Raw genomic sequence first — 21598 nt, 5'->3', positions numbered from 1 at the left:
AGGAAGCTCTGGTCACTATGCAGGCCCCAGGACTGCAGTGCAAGGGTATGGATATAGGGCTGCCAGACCTTTACAGGTGTTGAAGAAGATGAACATCCAGATTCTTCATTTGCAGTCTTCTGGTTTTTAAATTAGACTAAAATAAAATTGCTTTTAAGTGTACACCCAAACAAAACACCTATGTAGTTGTCCAGAGTCTGCAGGTGGCCAATTTCTGTCTGATTGCAGGCATTTGTATCAACCATAATAAGCTCTCAGGAAATTTTAGAGGCTGTCCTTATTACTTCATCTCTAAACCTGATGACTCTAACAGGAATTTTCCAACTCGTCTATTCATCTTCTAGACGATTTTCTTATGTTCCTAGTTAAACATTAAATGCTCGGTTCCTGATTTCTCTTGGTCTTCTGACACATTCTGAAGAAGGTTTTGGAAAGTGTTTTATTTTTACCTCTGTTTTTATTTCAGTATTCAATTCAGAGATAACTCTTATTTGCATTTCGAGGCTACTTTCAAAGTGAGTAAACATATTAATTTATGATTTGGTCAGTAGAATAAAGATCTTTGGTTAGAACATGTTGTATTTTTAAAATTTATAGAATTTGTAATATGAGTGTGACTCCCTAAAAGAAAGTACTGCAGCCATCCCCATACTATCCTTAGATTACATCACAGTTCTCTTTTGTTTTGCATAAAAGGATTAACTTAAATTCGGTCATAGTCAATATTGGTGTTTTAATATATTTATGAAAGGAAGTAACCAAACTTAATTTTTCTTGCTTGCCAAATTCACTCCATAACCAGCCTTAGATCTTGAAGTTTACAACACCCTCATTTGCTAAATCCAGCGCTATGGGGAAATGCAGAGGAAAATGCTAGGTAAGTTAGAAAGTACTAAAGAAATAATATTTTTATATAGTCTAGTCATAACAAATTCAGTGATTCACATTAGAGAACTTTCCAGGAAGGAAGTAGAATATATGATCATTATGTTTATCATTATGATCTAAGCAAACATCCTATTTGCTTTTAAATACTTTAGCGAGGACACAAACTATTTGGCAAGTAAACCAAAATGAACTAAGACATTCATACACGTGAGTAAGGGAGGCCTTGTCTTCTAACCAGAGAGGGTATAATCTTTTTTCTTCTTGCCTTCTGACTCAACTCCCTAGGAATGGAAGCATTTAATTGTCCCAATATTATAGGTGCTTGCCTATATTAAAAGTTGTTCCTATATATATTACAAGTCAGATTACAGTGAGCATCTATCATATCCAATCAGACATGGTCGAGGTGATCTTCTGAAACTTCACTTGAGAAGACACACCATCTATTGCTGATCAAGGCTTTCTTAAGAGTTGATGAGAACAAAGAATCAACAAAACAAACAGTTCCAAAGGAGAATGAAGCAAGAAGTGGGGGGAAGACTCATACTTGAAGACACACAAGTAATAAAGAAAAGGCCTACTTGTGATTACAGTTGCTGTAAGAATGACAGGAGGAAGCCATGAGGAACAGAGAATTATGAAATGCTACAGCAAAACTTCAGGCCACACAGCCCTGCCAATGTTTGAAGTGGCGAAAACTAGATAATTTAGAAAAAGATTCAGGGACAAAGGGAACAAATGAAATAGGCAAAATGTAAGCTAAAGGTTACTAAAGTGCACCAATGATACTATACTGGCACACAGCCTGCAATACATAGCCACTTCCCAGAAACTCACAGGTGGGCTCTTCAATTCAGTCATAGTAATAATGACGATAAGTGCCTACTTTATTTTTCGGGGGAAAAAAAAAAGACCAGGTACCCACATTTTGAGAGACTATAACATTTTGAGTCCAGTTTTTGTTCTTCTTGTGCCTTCCATCTCCCCTCCCTCCTATCACGTGGACTTCTATGAGTCTAGTATCTGACATGAGGTACAGAGAGCGCCAGGTTTGGGTCAAGGGATGTGGGATATGAGGTTTTAGCACTTATTGCAGCATCCATTTAAGGTGCGTGAAATAGAACCAACCAACCACTTCCTGGTGCTTGTTAACATGGAAACACAATGTTTTCATACTTCTCAGTGGTGTGGTCACCTGTGTCAGCCATGCATTGGCATCTCGGGAATATTTTCCCTGTAAAACAGGCCACCAAGGAGGAGTTTTGAGTAGAATGGTTTCAATGTTGCTCTAAAGTAGAACTATGGAGGTACATCATACCTGGTTTGTGCTGCACTGAAAATCACCCACTGATAATGAAAAGCAGCATGCAAGTGGCTTATGCTTTATAAAGATCCTCTTTTTCAGTCTCTGACAATTCCAGTGCAGGATGGAATATTTCAAAAACCATCAGAGGGAGAGGGTATCTTTCTGATTTACTGACAAAAAAAAAAAAGAAAACTCTCCTAGGCCAACTTCACAAGCATGCAGGGTGCTATCATTCTGTACATTAAACAAAAAATTAAAATTTTTTTTGTGCCTAGCTTGACTAATTTGAGTGGAAGCTGCAGTAAATGAAACTTAGTATCTAAAATATTTGCTCATGTGCCTGTGGTTGAGACAGAGGTGAATCTTTACAAACTTACCCCAGGGCCCTTAATAACAGGGTTGCAAAATCACTTAGCAACCGACTTCCTTTTTTTCCCATGTGACATAATTAGACATTTCCCTGGTTCCCCAAAGGTTTGTTTTTAAAATTCAGAACCTTGTTTAGGTGTTAAACACATTCAGTCATTAGGTATATAGATAGTGCAAACGAACAGAATAGATAATGTTTGGCCAAAACATGGAAAGGACTTATTATTTCTTACCGGACTTTTCCTCTAAAAGCGTAAGCATAGGGGAGAAAAATAAAGAGAGAAGAAGAGAGGTGAAATAGATCCTGAAGCAGAAACAGCTCAAGGCTCAAAATAACTATTTGAGACAGCTCTCTAAGGCACTGCTATTAAGACGTTTCCTGTGGGTGTCTGATATTCTCATTCCTAGGCCGCTAGCTACAGCAGGCATAGATGTGGTCTCCATTTGAACGCATCCTAAGCTTTCTTTTGAATGGTTTAATTTTGTCAGACAGATCTGGGCCTTGACGATAGAAAATAATGCCTCATGATATTGAAAGGAGTTGGAAAATGCCCTTAACACATTTCAGCCAGGCATGGCCATGAAACTAAAACATGAGATTTTCCTGAAACTCCAGTCTTGTCAGGGAATGAGGTACTTATCATCTTCTTCCCACTCACCCTGGCTAGAATCGTCACTTCTTCTTTGAACCCACTTTTTCATTCTCCCCAACTTCCTGTAGATAACTCATTAATAAATTCTTCTCCTGGTGAGTAGCCTCTGGACCCTCAGAAAGCTCTTTGATTTTCTCAGTAACTGTTTTTACTGAGGGCCTCATCATCTCCTGCTGACAGCGGTACTCCATAAACCCCTACATGAGCTTCCTACCAGATGGTCCTATTTCCAGTTTCATCTCCTAAATCCATCCTTCACATTATCCCCAGAATTATTTTCTAAAACCAGTGATATGAATTTGAATTACTCCGTCATTCAAATTAAAATCAGAAGACTAAAGATGAACATTCAAATAACATGGATTACTCCTCCCCTCTTCCGTATCTCTTCCCATACAGGCTACATGTTACATGAAACCATCTTTATTCAATATGGTGTATTGCTTTAATCGTTAACAGCTACCAACACCTAGACTATGGCTTCTTGGCTTAAGCGTTCCTTTAGAATGTTAAACAAACAAACAAACAAACTGTACAAATAAGACAATTCTCTTTAGGTAATGAAGATATTTCTTGATTTAAAATAACTCATTGCATTAGAGTTGATTTTTAATTATGAAAAACAGAAATAATTAGAAAATAGATCTATACCTCTAGGCTCACTTGGAAATAGAAATAAAGTCAGTGAATTTTTGGATTGGGCAAAACACCTAAAATAGAATCAGTGTATGGTTTCTAAGTAAGGGGATTTTTTTCCTGTTTAATGGCTTGCAAAAACACAGTTCTCTGATTTACAAGCCTCATTTGAAGGGCAGTTCATCTCCATCAACAACATCTTTCCAAGAATCCACAGACCCGTGCCTGCTGCAGATGGAGAATGGTTCTCTGGCTATCATTACCCAAAATCACTTTGTAACGCAAGTATTCACCCAAGTTAGGTTTTGCTGAAGCCTGCTTTTTTGCATAACCAAAAAAAAAAAACCAAACCCATTGCCTTAGGAATCAGCAACATTTGATACTGAATTCTGTTTAAGATCCAGAACCAAAGCAAACAGCGGTAAATGAAGAAAATAAACCAGAGTTCCAATTACCCTTTCGTGGAGATTTCCTGCTCTTAGCAAGGAACTGAGCTGCTGTGGGAATTTTTGACATTAGGCTTAATATAGTGGAATCAAGAAACAGAAAACCAGGTCTAATTTACAAGCCTTTTAAGGGTTTACAAGTGCTTAACTGTAAAAATAGAATTCCTATATTCTGAATCTTTATATTTTAACTAATGGGGTTTATTATAAATATACCATAACCACTTCCTATCAGTTATTTATGACTGGTCAGGCGGTCACAAGGATCAAAAGGATTACTTATTCATTTATTAAACTGTTAACAGATATTTACTGAACACCTCATAGATGTCAGATGCTATTCTAGGCACAGTGATACATTAGTGAACAAAACAATAAAAACAACAGACAAACAGGCTCCAATGACTTTACTTTTTGGAGGGGAGGGAGAAGATAATAAATAACAAACGTAAGAAGTAAGGAAAGTATACAGTATTTTAGAAGGTGATAAATGCAATTTTAAAAAATGAAGCAAATAAAGGGGCTTGGGAATGCAGGGCTAGAGGGATTTGTGATTCTAAATGAGGTGGTCATGGGTGGTCTCATTGAAAAGGTGACTTCAGCAAAGACCTGAAGTTGGTGAGGGAGCTCACCATGCAGCTACTTGGGGGCAGAGGGCACAGCTAGGGAGCCAGGGAGCAGTGGAGTGAGAAGGCAGAGTAGGAGGTGTGAGTTTGGGTGGTAATGGGGGGAGGCCGACCATGAGGGCCTTGAAGACCACAGTTACGACTTCAGCTTTCACCCTGTTCCAATGCAGTTCTCTTGTCACATATCAGGGGTTCTTAGGTGTGGACATTTGGTAACTTTTGTTAGTTGAGAACAGGCGTAGATGAAACAATGCCTGAGAATGTCTGGATGTGACACAGCTGTCCTTTTCCCTATTCTTTGGAAGTTCAGTTTGATTCCCCATGTACTGTATTAAAAAACAAAAAAAAAGTGAGCTTCAAATAGGTTAGGAAGGGGACAGGGAGTTTCTACTGGGCAAAATAGAATGAGGCCAGCCCGTCTTGCCTTCGCTCTCTGTGTGTTGACGTTAGGACAAGCAGTTCAGGCTGGTGTGCATACCCATGCACCTCTGCTGTGATGGTAGATGACTCAAAACAAGTTTCTGAGGTCCGTGGGCGCTTAGTGGTTGTTCTTTCAACAGATATGTGACAGAGAGAAATCTTCCCTTCGTTCTGTTTAGAAATGAGACTTCCCCCAAGTCTCTAAAGAATCATCTTTTGACGTAATTATCATGTGAATGATTCATATTCTAAAGATTCTTTTCCCTAAAACAATTAAAAATTACATTCATTGCTGTAGATTTTTTTCTGGCACTAAAAAAAAAAAAAAAACTTCCAGAGTTTCTATAAATGTATGAATAATAGTATAAAAATTAGTAAAAGAAGTATAAGAAAGATAATTAAAATCCCTTTACCCTCTGGGTCCAAAGACAACTAAGTGATGGAAACCCAAGGCCTTAGGTGAGAGAACAGACATCTGACTGAGAGGTGCAGAGTTACAGGAGAATTACGACAATGAAACAGTGCTCATGGAAAGAAACATATTAATACATTTGACAAAGATGCTAAAACTGTAAGATAAGAACCATGGAGTAATTGCTTCTGTTGCTTATCCATCTAGTAATAGAAAGAAACTTGAGTTGAAAGGGAAAAGATTGTATGAAATTGAGAATACAAACTGCATTATATCATAGCTAAGCCCCATAATGAAGGCCATCCATCCATCCATCCATCCATCCATCCATCCATCCATCCATCCATCCATCCACCCACCCACCCACCCACCAAGTATTTTCTGAGTGCCTACTATGTGTTACAGTAGTTAGAACTTACAACTTCTGGGCATATGATAAGTGTAATACTCAGTGAATTGTTCACAAATTATGCTAATGTTAAAAACTTATTTTTCCCAAGTTGAGTGCTTCTTTACAGAGTCCATTCTATGTTAATTATAGCCATTAGCTAATAAAAATACTTTAAAACCAATTCTAAATTCTATACCAGTAGGGCTAGCACTTGTAACTACGGCAGAAGTCCTCAAAGATTAAAAAAAAAAAAAAAATTAGTCTTTTTTGATTACAGTTAGCATTACAATCAAAAGCATATAATTCAAGAATTTACTACCTCTGGTGAAGACATCTGAAGATGTTTACATCTGTCGGTATTGTGAATTTATTGTCTCATTCAGTTAGATTTTAAGTTGGTAACAGAAATTTGAGTGTTTGTGTTCTCTGACCACATTGGTAACAAGACAGTGAGACAGGACTAGGCTGGAGCAGGGCTGGCTGGGCCCTTCCCCCCCACCCCCTCCCCACAAATAGGCAGGGGGAAAATGGCGAGCAGGACAGAAAGTGGAATAAGCAACCTGATACAACCATAATCTACCTCCTGGAGAGTAGAACAGAACACATCGGTCCTGTGGGGCAAAATGTTCTGGCTGAGGGGTGGTAAGAACTGAAATGTTCCAAGATGTTGCAAATAAACTGTGAATATAGTTCTTGCAGGACTCCACAGGTACAGAGTGTGTGAAAAAGAAGTAAAAGCCACCACGGTTGTCCTGCCCATGCTACCGAAGGGGCCAATGTGACTAAGGGGAACCAGTGCGCCTGCATCACATCTCGTAACGTTATGTTAAGGGGAACCAAAGGACTTCCATCTTGAAGAAATCCTGCCTGCATGCCTGTATTTGCATAACCCAACCCCTTCTCAGAAATCTCTGCCCTCCCCTCACCCCAAACCTCATGAATAAACATCAAAACCCCTCCTCCCCTCCTTGTTGAAACCCTTAAATACTTGGCTCACAGGAAAACAGTGAGACAGACTCTCTGAAGGTTCTAGCCTTTACTGTCTCTTTCTGGTAGCTGCTGGCAAAATAAATTTGCTTGTGTGACTCCAGGCTGCCTCAACAGTCTTATTGAGGGGTATGACTCCAGTTGGGTTCAACCGAGGAAGGGGCCCTTGGTAACAATAATGTTTGGGAACCATAAATCAGATGCTATATCTTGAGACAATAAAATACAATGCAAAAGTTTGGAATCATGCAAGGAAATTATAACTCTTATACCTCTCAAAGGGAAGAAAAATACCATGTACTCAAAAGGTATAGCCAACGTTACTTTGAGAAATAATGTCAAGGTGCTCCAGATTGAATTCACATTTTGCCCATTCTCAAGGAGATCAAACTATAGAGCAGTTTTGGGATTTCTACTTACTAGAATAGGGTTGGCATGAAAGCTTTGGAAAATGGTATTTTTGTTTTAAAGTCCAGGATATGGAAGCAACAGAGAATCCTCTAGGAAGAACTTTAGTAAAGAAGAAAAGAGTGAACACAGATCAGAGAGATACAAAACCAGCTCTTCTGAGGACGTCTAAGGTAGGGAAGAGAACAATAGAGTTTGAGAAAGAAAAGTCCCTCCCATATGCTCCATCTATCTTCTTAATAAGGCTGGGATAATAAGTTTCATCCCATGTGCCAACTCTGCCTGCGTTTCTGTCTAGAGGGGGTTGGTTCTCAGGCTATGTCTGGGTCTAGTTGTAATGTCAGCTGAGGGTTTGAAAGGAGGGACTGGCAGTTTATATGTCCCATGTTTGATACCCTGGTCTAGGCCCAACTCAAATCGTGTTTACCCTGTAAAGCTTTTCAGGATGAGCAGAGCCCAAGCTGAGCCTCTTCCCACCTACACCCTGCCCTGAGGTCGGGGTTGCTGTTCTCAGCACCAGCGTGCAAGCAGTCCTTAGCCTCTCTCTAGCGCTGTGCTGCATTTGCAAGGGGGAGAGAATACCAGCGAGTAGGAGATTGTGGCTCTCCTCCCCCGCTGATGACTCTTTGTTTTTACTGAACTCAATGGGGTGCTGAACCTTCTGCCTAAGTGAGGACAGAGAGGGGGCGGTGTTTCCAAGCAGCCGCAATTTTGCGGATTTTGCTCTCTGGCAGGCTAATTTGGGGGTGGGATGGTGGGTGGGCCACCTGGAAGAAGCAAACAACACCAGAACATCTCCAGTTCAAAACCCCACATTTTTGTTTTGATTAAATAGCTCCTGCACGGGTTGCAAGTCTCAAGTAGCAAGATTAAACTAATTGCTCCTTCATAACTCAGTATCAAATTCTTTAATTCCTGAATCACTGAATTTTACAGGGAAGAGGAGGTGGTATTAGCATACACGCCAGGATAAGTCGACTTTCCCTCTCAGATCATTTCTGTCAGCCCTCTTCTCCTTGATTTGCTGACATTCTCCCTTGCTACTTTTATTTTCTTTTTGCTTTCCATGGGGCGTCTAACTTTAAAAAAAGGAAGGGAGAGCTGGGAAGGGAACTGACATTTATTGAGTCCCTCCTGGGTGACAGGTATCCAACTAGGCATTTTACAACATTATCTCATCTCATCTTTACAACCATCCTAAGGAAAAAAAAAAAAAAATTATCCTAAGAAAAAGGTAGGTATTATTGTTCCCATTTTACAGATTTGAGATCTGAGACTCAGAGTTAGGGAACCTGCCCAAGGACACACAAATAAGACAATGACTTAAAAGCCTGTGTTTTTCCTACTTGATCAGTGTGCTTCAAGGAAATGGTCTTTCTCTGCGTCCCTTTGCTACACCTCCAGTCTGTCCCCTAAAATGGAGAGCTTTCCAGAGAATGTTAGGTCAGAAGATATAGCAGAATACAAAGCTGAGAAGGATCTTAAAGATAACTGAATCATACTTAGACCTTTACTTTGTAGATAAGAAAATATTTTGTGTTTTTGCCTAGGCAGAAAGGAGGCTGAATGCTGGAGTCTGAGCCCTGGCCTCTGAACCCTCAGCAGCCTCTTGATCTTTTTGAGTCGGTTTCTTCTGCAAAATAAAGCGATTACCACCTCTCTGTCTGCTTAATAGTGCTGCTGCTAATTTCATCCTTCTGATCATGACTGGGCAATTAAAAAAATGCAAAGCATTATTATAATGTACCATAAACCCGCCAAACAAAAAAAACCTGTTGTCGTTAATTCTGACTCATAGTGACTCTATAAGACAGAGTAGAACTGCCCCATAGGGTTTCCAAGGAGCGGCAAGTGGATTCAAACTGTTGACCTTTTGGCTAGCGGCCAAACTCTTAACCAATGTGCCACCAGGGCTCCATAACTTACTATAGACATAATAAATACTTGCTGACTGATTGATTATGGAAACCAAAATGTATGAATCCCATAAAAATGAGGTGTCGTTCCATAACATTTAAAACAAAGGTAGCTATGAACATGAAGTTTTAATATAAAATGAGAGAATGTTAATAAACTAGAAATCACATATGAAACAGCAGTAATTAAACCTGACCTGGCCAAATGTTGCTGTCACGTCACATGGGATGACATATGAAAGACCACGGGAAAGGACTGTCTGTGGATTGACTGACTGGGTAGAAAACCTTAGAGGCAGCCTTCTGAACTGGGATCACATAGCTTTTGAGCACCCATAAATAGCTTTCAAAGGGTTTGTGAGTACTCAGAAATTGATGGAAAATGTTTTAAGTGAACTAATGAACTTTTTTTCCCAACCCAGAAAGAGAGACAATGGCTTTCATCAGAGGTAGTATAACACAGGGATAATGAGTTCTGAATTAGAAACTGAACTTTGTGGGTTTAAATCCCAGTAAATTCACTTATTAGCTGTGACACATTGGGTTGAATTAATGAATCCCTCAATGTCTCGATTTTTCTCATCTGTAAAATCGGGATAATAAGAGTGCCTACTTCATAGGAAACTTGTGAGGATAAATGAGTTAATATATGTGAAGCACCTGAAATACAGCATTCAACAAGTTTTTGCAGCTGGTTCCACCACCACCATCACCACTATCGTCATCACTATCATCACTACCATCACCATCAGCAAATTCTCAAAGCGGTCTGTGACCTTAAAGGACAATGAAGAGTAGTCATCATGAGTCATTCTATCATTGTTATAATTAACAATAGCTATCATTTACTTAGCGCTTCCGTTGAGCCTTACATCAACTTACTTACAAAGCACTAAGCACTTGAAACACTTCCTTAATCATCACAAGGACCCTGTAGGGTGAGTAGTAGTATTAACCTCGTTTTACATGTGATTAAACTGAAACATCAAGAGTTAAGCTACCTGTCCAGGGCTATATGGCTAATGAGTGACAGAGCCAGAATACAAGCCTAGTTCTGACTTATTACAACAAAAATTCTAAAAAGTACAGGATGACATGATGTAGTTAAGGACATATTCTCAAGGTATGCCAGCAGTGATTCTTGGCTCACCAAAGAACAAAAGTAAAGGACTCAATAGCAGCACATGAGAAAAAGAAAAGATATTGCACCAATAAATAAGTCAAAGCATTTGTCTTCTCACTTTCATTAAAGCTACAGGAGACACAGGTTTCAAAGTACCTAGGGAGCAAAGCACATAACTACAGGTGTATCAGAGACAATGCCCCCTCTAGACTCTGAAAGAAATGGAGGGGATGTCCGTATCTGAGACCCTTCAAAGGGTGAGGATTTAGGAGACCCTGAATTGGAAGCCAGAGGGGAAGCCACTGCAGACGATCACATCTTCAATCAGGGGACTTGAAATGAAGACAGGCCGACGTTTGGACTTCAAGGGGAATTTCAACTTCCAGATGCTGCTAGCAACAATGGTTACATGTTGTTTTCTGATAAATTTGTAGTCAGAGTGGTGGTGAGAAGACTAGGGAGGTCAAGTCTGTTCAGTAGTTCTGATATCGGCATAGTGCCTGTTACATGGAAGGCACTCAACAAATATTTGGTGAAATGATTTGAAGGTGGCGGGGCGGGGGGGAGTCAATACTCCATAAAACAAGATGGAGGACTCACACTACTGTGCGCTAATATGACTGCTACACGTGCAGGCAAATGAATATCATCCTTCGATTTTATCTCCTGAAGAAGCACTATACTTATTCAGAGGATACTGCCATTACTCAAAGCAATTTAGGAATACTTCTGGAATTACCTTCAAAACCAGTTCATAGGCCTCACAAGAAAAGTTCTTTCGCTAACACGTTTTCCCAGGTTGATTGCTTAGGGTAATTACTGGTGATCTTGGATATAAATGACTTTTGGCTGTTTGGGTTTCCTGATTTATCAGTATTAATGATATTCTAAAAAAAATGTGCCTTAGGCTCTGCAGACAGTCTAACAACAACAATGATGATAACAATCTCTGAATGTGGTGTCTGCTATAAGTATTTTGTATGTATTAACTCATTCAACCCTCATACAGTCCTATGGAGTAGGTATGGGAATTATCCCCATTTACTGATGAAGAAACCAAGCCATAGGTTTTGTAACTTGCCTAAGGCCACCAGGCTAAGAGGAGGTAGAGCCCAGGTGTTTAAGAAATTGTGGCATCCCTGGAGCAAGTGTCTATTCCCTCTCCCTCAAATTGCCTTAAAAGGGAATTGTATTTCACTGTATGTTTAAACACTGATTTTGCTGTACTTTTTTGTGAATGCAAATACACTGTTTTATTTTGTCCCTTTCAGAAATAGTTTTGCTCTTTAAGAGCAAAGCCATTTCTTGAATGATGTCATGAAGGCTTGCTTCTACCCTGACAGTAGGGAGGGTAGTATAAATGGAGCAGACTGTAAAACCATTCATCTCCTATCTCTATTTTCTCCCTTAGGGGGAATGTTCTACAAATTGTACTAGCAGAAAAAGATGGACAGCCCAACAGTCACCCTGCAAAACAGGTGTTTGTTATTCCCATTTTAGATATGAAGAAACTGAGACTCAAACTAGGTAGATGTAAATAACTTGCCTAAGCGCTGCTAGCAAGAGGTTGAGTTCAGGTCTGTCAGCCTCCAACACCTTCCCACTATATCCAGGGTCCTTCTAGGGATAAGTACAGAGTTTCCACTTGTATTTAAAGAAAGATCATTTGAAACTTTTCAGTATGGAGAAAAACTGACTTAAAAGCAGTTCTTATAAAAGATAAACCAGATTTGGTTTAGAATTAAAGTCTAAGATAGACAAGAGAGTTCCAGCCTCCTTTAATTGAATCCAGCTTCCACATGCAGCTAAATTATAATCTAGGATATGAAAACATAGTATGCTCTTAAGGATCTTTTATGAAATGTGAAGAACAGGGCAGGAAACTGAAAATGGGAAAACAGCTATGATTCTCAAAAAGTAAGAAGAAAGTAGATTAAAATCCATCCCTCCACCATCCATCCACCACCCACCCACCCACCCACCCATCCACCCATCCACCCATCCATCCATCCTAGTAATGAAGACATTCTGTATCAGGCATTGTTGTTAGGAGTTTTCTGTAAGCTTCCTCAGCTGCCTGAGTGCCTAATATGTGCTATGTATTGTGCGAAGCTTGGGGGACAAAAGTCAAGTAAGATTTGACCCCACCAGAGACCAACAATAATCTGCACAAAAACCCCATAAGGACTAATTATTATCCTTACTTTACAGATGAGGAAATAGAGGCTCAGAATAGTTGTGGGGCTTGTTTAAGATTATACAGGTAGAACGTGGTGTCTGAATCTGTGTGCTATGCCCTTTCTGTTACTACACAGCTAGCACCTGTTAACACAATATTCTAGAACAAATTATTTAAACAGATGGTCAGAAAGCATTTGGAAAAGAAGGTGGTAACCCTAGTGCCAAACTAAACGTATCACTCTCTCTGATAGGGTTTCTGGTCTAGTAGATTGGAACAAAGCTATAGACATTCCATGACTCTAAACTCAGTGTTGCATTTGATGAAGTTTTCATCACCTGTTTGAACAAAATGGAAAAGGGGTTGGAATGAGGATACAGTTAGGTGTATAATCCTATGGTGAATAAGGGAGCCTGATGTGTGATATCTGTGGTGGGATATAAAACTAGATAGCTCTGTTGCAGTGCTCTGTGCTTCACTTGGTTCTGTTCACATATTTTTGCTCACTTACTCATTTACTCACTCACGGACTCACAAGCACTTACTGAATGTCAGTGATATATCCAACCCTATGTCAGGCACAGGGGATTTGTGGCAGATCTCAATATGTGTCATGTGGACCCTTCTGGGAGTGCCACTGGCAGAGAGCCTTCAACTGTCAACACCTCCGGGTCTGCTTCAGCTGCAGCAAGCCACCTCACCCAAAGCCACGTCCCTTCCTAGTGTGGTTCACATCCAATTACTGATTGATACAGCAGTATAAAGGCCATCCATCTTGGCCTAACTCAGGACAACTTTGATGGGCCACTCTAGCTCCACAGTTCCCCACGGCATCAGCTCAGGTTGTTATTGGGGGTACAATTCAGCTTCTCCCTTGGCCCACTTCACCCCACAAGTGTTGATCCCGTTTACCCCTTGATAAAAACACTGTACACTAAACTTTGAGTTGCAGTCAGTCTGCTTCCTGGAGAACCCATTGGTAGAGGGAGGGGCCTTGTCCTTTGTTCATCCTCTAAAGCGCAGAACTACCACCAAGGACAAGAGTTACACAGTGACAGCATTTGGATTTAATAAAAGGAAGACTTTACTTTCAACAATGAAACAGCCTGCCTCAAGAAGTAGTGAACTTTGTAAGGCAGAGGGAGCACTGTTATTGTTGGAGGAGTCTACATCAACCAAACCAGTTGGTACTTTGTTGAAATTTGTTTCTGTTCATTCTGCTGTTGGCTAACATATAGCATAGCATCACTGGTATTTAGAAATTAGTGATTAGAAGTTTTAAAAAGGAAATGTCCTGTATTCAATAGGTTGTAGAAATAGTTTTGAAGGTAAATGGGGGGGAAAAAATCCCATTTCTTAATGAACTCCCAAATTAATCTGAGATTATTTACAATGCTGTGAGAGAAATTCCAATGTTCAGTCTCCATTTGCTTTTTTGGTAACAGAACCCTGAATTTTAGCTGGTTACCTGACTAGCAAGCCAAAAACTACATTTCCCAGACTCAAATTATTTCACTCATTTGACCATATAGTGTGTATAGCAAAACTATTCAAATAAAATATAAATAAATAAAATAGATCAAATTCACAAATGGATGAAAAGAACAAATGAAGTACAACCTTATCTTCAAGAATTCACCTGAAATAGGAATCAGAAATCCAATGTAAGCTGTTGTTATGAGTAGTTTATCATTTGGGATTTCCTCTATTTCTATTAATGCAACTTTTAATGCTTTTGTAGCACAAGAACCATAGCCTATATAAAATATTCTGCTCTACCATTCACTGGTAGAGGCTTTATTTCCCTTTTAGCATCTGAAGAAAATATAGACATAGGAATGTCTGATCATTTAGCTGGAAACATTGAAAGTTTGCCATTTTTATCATGGCACCAACTGGACTTCAAAAGATTATTTCTACTTGTTCTGGAGATAAAGAATTACATGTGTAATTTATAAAATACATGTACACATGGGTTACTCTACAAGAGGGCAAGGATTCTAAAGCCAAGAATATGCTCTCAGTTACAAGCTCTCTTTATACTCATGTACATCCCGAGAGGTGTCCACCTTTCCCTAAAGCAGTAACAATAGCTCACTTTTCTATCTAAATATCAAAAGTCACAAATATTTGGGAATCTCAGTAATGGAAGAGCCAAGTTCTCAGGTTAGAGGGAAAAGTTGGGGACGTACGGTAGGGAGAAGGGAGGGAAGGTACCTTGGTTTGTGGCACTGCTGATATGCAAAAAAGGCTTAATTTTATTTTCTCTAGTGTCTCCATCTAGTTTTCACACTGCTTCCCCTAACATCTTTTCATCAGAGTCTTAACCACATCATGCTAACATATGGCCTTAAAAATAGATTGGCAACGTTCATAGTAGGCTACCACCCCTATTACTTCACCTTCAGCCAACATATCTGGCTGGACGATTAGCTATGTGACTATTTGGGCATACACATTCTGTTTTAATAGACAGCATCTCTCTTTTTCCAGTTCAATTAACATTTAGAAAAATATCCACTATGTGTCTGAGATTATTCTAGTAAATTTGCTTTCAGGTAAATTTTAAATTTAATCTGGTGGACTTCTCTTCTTCCACCGACTTAGTCCAGGTAGCTTCTGAATGCCCACTGAGCTTGTTACACGCTACAGAGAAATGGATATAAACTGCTTTCAGGCATTTACATAGATATTTTCAAATACTATAAAAATTATTTGGTAAGAGAAAAATTATTTGAAGGAAGTCAACTTAAAAGTGGAAGTGTGTGTATTTAAAATATCCCCATCAGAACCACCAGAATGGAAATATGAACAATTGTGTAGAAATTATTGAATGGGAACCTACACTACTATGTAAACCTTCACCAGAAACTCAATATTTAAAAAAAAATCACTGCCAGAAATCATTGGTATCACAGACTAATATGTGAGCGTAAAATCTATACCTTCCATTGCAAAAGGGAAAGATATCTAATATATTTCATGTATCCCTTTTCTGAAATATCATTTTCTATAAACTTTTGGAAACCCTGGCGGAGTAACGGTTAAGAGCTACAGCTACTAATCAAAAGGTTGGCGGTTCAAATCCACTAGGCGCTCCTTGGAAACTCTACAGGGCAGTTCTACTCTGTCCTACAGGGTCGCTATGAGTCGGAATCGACTAGACGGCAGTGGGTTTTTTTTTTAATAAACGTTTATTATTAGAAATCATTTTAATTGTTGCCAACAGCAGTGGTAAAGTTGATTATAAGCACTAAGCTCTAAAAAAAAGTGTCATCATAGACTATTCATCCTAGGCAGGCACAAGTTTATTCTCAAAGGATGGACAATTACAACTCCTTCAGATAGGTTAGCTGAGATAGTTCCAGAAGCTTCTCTAAAACTGTTCAGCATTTATTAACGACTTTGTCTAGTGACCTTGTTCAGGGGGAATGCTGTAGAGAGATTACATACCTTTAAAGAATATGCCAAGAACATAGCAGCTGCTAGTTTGAGAGCTTTCATTTGCTCTGCATATTTTTAGAAAACAATGGTGGCATTTATCAAATACCACAGAGAAAATACTGTAAATTTTGGAACTCAGAATTTAGCAATTAAAGAAATTTAGGAGATGGGAATTGGGGGAAAGAAATACAAATTGTAGAAAAATACAAATATGAATAATATAAATAAAGAATACCTGTACCTGAGGTGCATTAAGGGTGAGGACATTGAGGACAATGTAGTAATAAAATATAACGAAGATTATACGTTCAAATTTATTTATAGCTTTAGAGAAAATCGTTTTCTTTCAGATCATAGCAACAAAAAGCTTTTTTTTTTTTTTTAAAGGGAAGTGATTACCTTGGTTTTCTGCCCGCATATTTTTCTGTGACATATCATAAAAAAAGAAAATAGGATGTGTTTAAAAAAAAAAAAACACTGCTAGTAAATGTGTGAACTTCATGTAGTTTTTCATTGCTAAATCTGCTTCAGAAGTAAGCTTGGATTATCTTTTCGTTATTTTTTTTCTCTTTTTAAAATACTTCCAGGAAAATAAGTCAAAAGGAAATGTAGTCCCATGTGCTTTTACCATTTTGAAAAGCACAGGAACTACAGTATAAAATGAGTATAATTTTCTAAAGCTAGAATGAGCTGTTAAGGTTTATAGAGTTTGTAAAATGGTGACCATATACACAGCCTTCTGTTTAAGAAGTTTCTGACCTACTTAGTGAGCGTGGGCACAACACGGCTCTCCGTCCAACCTCACCAAAGCTTGACATAAGAAACCACTCACCACTGGTGATGGGGAGAGTGCAATGTTGCCTATTGATGCCTTCAGTTCATCTACAGTTGCAGCATTCTTAAGAATGTCTTTAGATTGCAATGGCTTAATCTTGATATTAAATTTCTTGTGGGATTCTTCTTCCTCTTCTGATTCGCTTGAAGAATAAAAGTGCTTTCCTTTGGTAGGTAGAACACAGTTAAAGATACATAACTCTTTCTTCTGCCAAGAGGCAACAAGAAGTGTAAGACAAGAATAATCAATCGTATACAAAGATAGCAAAAGTATCCTTAGATGGCAGAACATTGAAACTAACAAAAATAAAAAAGGAGGAAAGGGTGAGGATTTGTTCACCATTCCTCAGAACATGATTGATTTAAGTGTGGGAATTTCAAGGAGCAATGGTGATAATGTCCTACATTTTTATTGCAATTGGCCATTTTTTATATCATGTCAGTACACACAGAGACAAGCTCACGAGAGCTTACTGGTCTACCAAGAAAGGAAGGCCACTTTGTGGATGATATGTAATGAGTTTTAAGTGTTCCAGAGTGACATGCCCTTCCTGGAGATGAATTATGGGGAAAGGGCAAGTAGAGAGCTATTTTCCAGTCACGATAAATGATATAGTCATATCAGGTCTTAGCAGACAACCTGGTACCCACAATTTGCACAATTGTTTTTTCGGCACATTTTTCTCTTCCTCCTTTCTCTCTTTTCTATGAATAGACCAAGGCAAAATGCCTGCTTGTTAACGATCAGGCTGTTCCCGGTGCTGTTATTCATCTCTAATATTAGGAATAACAGGGCTTGGGAGGCATGGGTTATTTCAGCACCTTTGCAAAACCTGAATTCATTTTACTGTTTGCTGAGAGAGAAAAAAAATTAAAGTGAAAAAAATAAAGAAAGGATATAGCCAGGTTCTTCCGGTCTGATGCTGTAGCCTTCTTCATCCAGCTCAGGTGAGTTCTATAAAATACAAGGGCACATTGAGCAATTAGTACCTACAGTGATCAGGGAATTACTCACTTTCCTTCTAGAGCCTTCCACCTAAAGATAGAGACATGTCTCTCTTATTTGAGAGACTGGGATTTTAACTTTTGTAAGTAAATATGAGAAGTATACATGTAGATATTTAATCAAGGATTTTGGGGGAGTCTTTGTATCGAGAAAATTAGCTAGGAATCAACTGTCAATGAAATGAAGCATTCAAAGACCATTTATCATGCATTTCCTCTAAACAACATGGTGTATACAAAACGCAAATTATCTATCCTCGGGGAAATTGAGATATATTTGCCAAGAATGAAAAAAATGCAATGTAAAACACTAACTACAAAGTGTAGGATAGGAGTTTGAAGGAAGACAAAATTAGGGAGGTTTAGAATGAATCAAGGGCATTGAGAAGGATTGTTAGTTCTTGGTAACAGATCAGTCATAGCAGAAAAAGGAAAGCGAAGGTTCAGGAAGACTCCAAATCTTCCACCCTCAAATCTGGGGAAACTGCTGGTACTCTTGGCTAGGCTAATTTTAACAACAGATAACTAATATTTTTAGGGAAAAAAAAAAAGAAAGAAAAGCAGGAATGATAAAATGCAGTTTGCATTATTGGGATTAAAAAAAAATTCGTTGCCAGTTGAGTTGATTCTGACTCATAGCAACCCTATAGAACTGCTACATAAGGTTTCTAAGGAGTGGCTGGTGAATCCCAACTGCTGCCTTTTGGTTAGTAGCTGAGCTCTTAACCACTATGCCACCAGGGCTCCATTTATTAGGAATACTATGATCATATTTGAGTACTATTATATGGTAAGTACTGTGACTCACACTTATCTCATTGAACCCTCATAACGACCACAAAAAACCAAAACCAAACCCATTGCTGTCAAGTTGATCCCCACTCAGCGGCCCTATAGGACAGAACAGAACTGCCCCATAGGGTTTCCAAGGAGCACCTGGTGGATTCCAACCGCTAACTTTTTGGTTAGCAGCTGTAGCTCTTATCCACATCACCAGGGTTTCCATAACAACCATAGGTGGTAAGAATTATTCCATTTACCAAGGGGATACCAATTCTTAAGAAAACACACCCAACAAATGACAGACCTGGGCTTTGACCTGAGTCATTGTGAGACTATACCCAGTGCCCTAACGGAGAGGAAGATGAAGAATTCAGGGGTGGCCCTGTTAAACCAGAGATATAGTCCAGGACGTGAGAAAGGACTGAGTTGGAGACATAGACTTGGGACTCATTTAAGCAATAAAAATGCCACGGCCGTAGAGAGCAAGCAGGGTCTGAATGCCATGGAAAAAGCCACCACTTCTGAGCCCTGCATTTACTAAGCATTTATTGTAGTCTCCCTCTTGTCCTTCTTCAGCACTAAGAATTAATTTCTTTTAAATGCAAGTGTACTGAGGTCACTTCCCTGCTAAACACCTGTCTCTGGCTTCTCACTGCACTTAGAAAAAATGCTCAGAGCCCTCCCGAGCCTACGTGATCTGGCTCCTGCCCTCTCTGCAGCCTCAACTCTGCGATTCTCTTCCCTAACCACCCCTCAGCCAAAGGACTTCTTCTCATCATTAGCTTTTATGATTTGTACTCTGCAAGCTCATTCCCATTTCAGGGTCCTCATATCATAAACACCATTCTCTCTGCCTGGAATTCTCTTCTCTCAAATGTTCACTCCTGTAACCCCTACTTATACCTTAGGTCTTTACTGAAATTTTACATTCTCAGAGGCCTTCTCTGCTCTTACCTCTTCCCTGACAAAACCACAATGATACACAATCAATTAAGAATAAAACTCATCTCACTACTGCTTAGATAAATTAATGTTGAATGCATAATTACAAGAGCAATTCCTGTGTGATCTGATTAGCTTTTAGTACTAAACAAATTTCAGGGAAGCTATGCTTCGTTTGAAGGAGCCACAGTGGAGCAATGGTTAGGCACTTGGCTGTTAACCAAAAGGCTGGTGGTTCGAACCCACTCACTGGCTCCATGGGAGAAAGACCTGGTGATCTGCTCCCATAAAAATTATCGCCTAGGGAACCTTGTGGGGCAGTTCTACTTTGTCACATGGGGTTATTAAGAGTTGAAATCAACTCAACGGCACACAAGAACAAAAACAGGCTTCACTTAGGTCCGTGGGTGACATGAACAGTTTGGGCTCAACAACTAACTTAAAGGTTGGCAGTTCAAACTCACCTAACAATGCCATGGAAGAAAGCGCTGGAGCTAGGCTTCCATAAAGATGACAGCCAAGAAAACCCTATGGAGCAGTTCCCTCTGTAACATATGGGGTCACCATGAGTTGGAATTGACTTGATGGCAGTGGGTTTTATGGATCATTTAAGTACCAACATGTCAGCCAAGGACAGACTAGAGCTTAAAGTTTGTGTGCTAGATGACTGTTAGTGTGTAGCATTTGATAAATAATTTGGTATTTTAATTATCACAGGCCTTGTTTGCTTAGAGTATGTGATTCCTGCATATTATAAAGTGCTACAAAATATTAAAAAAAATCTTTCTAGGTAAAAGAGAATTAATTTGGGGGAAAGAAATCACCATTTCTTAACCTCTAATAGCTTTGTGTATAACATTCTCTATGAACAATTTGGATTCTGGGTAGCACAGTGGCTACTGGTTAGTGGCTATCATAGATTCAAGGAAAAGTGACTGTGAAAAACACCAAAAAAAACTCAATGGTGGGAAGCAGATATATGAGAAGACCAGGCTGTGAGGCTGAGCGAGTGACAAGGTAAGCTTATCATCAGTTTTGGAGTATGGGGCTGGGAAGCATGAAGAATTTAACCTGTCAAAGCCTCAGGATTCTTTTTTCTAAATGCAGATACTGTAGTATTTACCTTTTTGGGTGGTAAGGATTTAATAGCTTTTAATATTTGGAAACACTGGAGGCATAGTGGTTAAGAGCTATGACTGCTAACCAAAAGGCTGGCAGCTTGAATCCACCAGGCACTCGCTGGAAACTGTGTGGGGCAGTACTACTCCACCCTATAGGGTCGCTATGAGTCAGGATTGACTCAATGGCAATGGGTTTGGTTATTTATTTTTATTATCCTGGATAAATAGTGAGTATTCAATAAATGGTAGTATTATTTCATATGAAAATAAAATTTTTATTGTTGTTAACAAATATATAAAAACTTTAATGTCAACTTAGCCTTTATGAAAAGGGGAGGTCGCACCAGGATAGTCACCTAAAGGATAAGTGCAAAGGCATTTTGCAGAAATTGTGAATTTGGGCACTTACTATGTAACAGAAATTATCTTTGATGGAAATATGGTCTGTTCTATATGATTAGAAACTGAAGAGCAATTGTGAGTTTGGTTGTGGTTGGTTAAAGTTCATGGTGATGATGTTAATCGGTTTCTGGGGGAATTATGAGGAGGCTGTAGGTCTCAGCTGGGATTTCCGCTCACTCCCTGAGGAGCAACAGTGATTGTCATTTGACTTGGGAAAAATGTGTATTATGAGACTATAATAATTGTTATAAAACCAAGGCCCAGAGAAGTTCATTGACTTGCCCTGATTCTCAAAGCTCCTTAGAAA

General features: G+C 39.1%; 1 protein-coding gene across 12 annotated transcripts in view; it reads right to left on the bottom strand.

Moving 5' to 3' along the window:
* The window catches only part of SGIP1 (SH3GL interacting endocytic adaptor 1), a 247962-nt gene that overhangs the window by 96358 nt on the left and 130006 nt on the right, over window positions 1-21598 (bottom strand). For 11 of the 12 annotated variants that reach the window (XM_049879515.1, XM_049879514.1, XM_049879512.1 and 8 more), the window contains 2 exons: window positions 17939-17993; window positions 17037-17212 (listed from right to left, as the gene is read on the bottom strand). In XM_049879515.1, the coding sequence (XP_049735472.1) occupies window positions 17037-17212; window positions 17939-17993 (231 nt within the window). Of the gene's footprint in view, window positions 1-2796; window positions 2809-17036; window positions 17213-17938; window positions 17994-21598 lie in introns of all 12 variants that reach the window. The other variant, XM_049879520.1, reaches the window with a different exon arrangement.

This window comes from Elephas maximus, chromosome 3 (genome assembly GCF_024166365.1).
Source record: "Elephas maximus indicus isolate mEleMax1 chromosome 3, mEleMax1 primary haplotype, whole genome shotgun sequence".
Classification (NCBI taxonomy): domain Eukaryota; kingdom Metazoa; phylum Chordata; class Mammalia; order Proboscidea; family Elephantidae; genus Elephas; species Elephas maximus.
The sequence above is the reverse complement of the archived record's forward strand: the minus strand, read 5'-3'. Positions and strand labels throughout refer to the sequence as shown.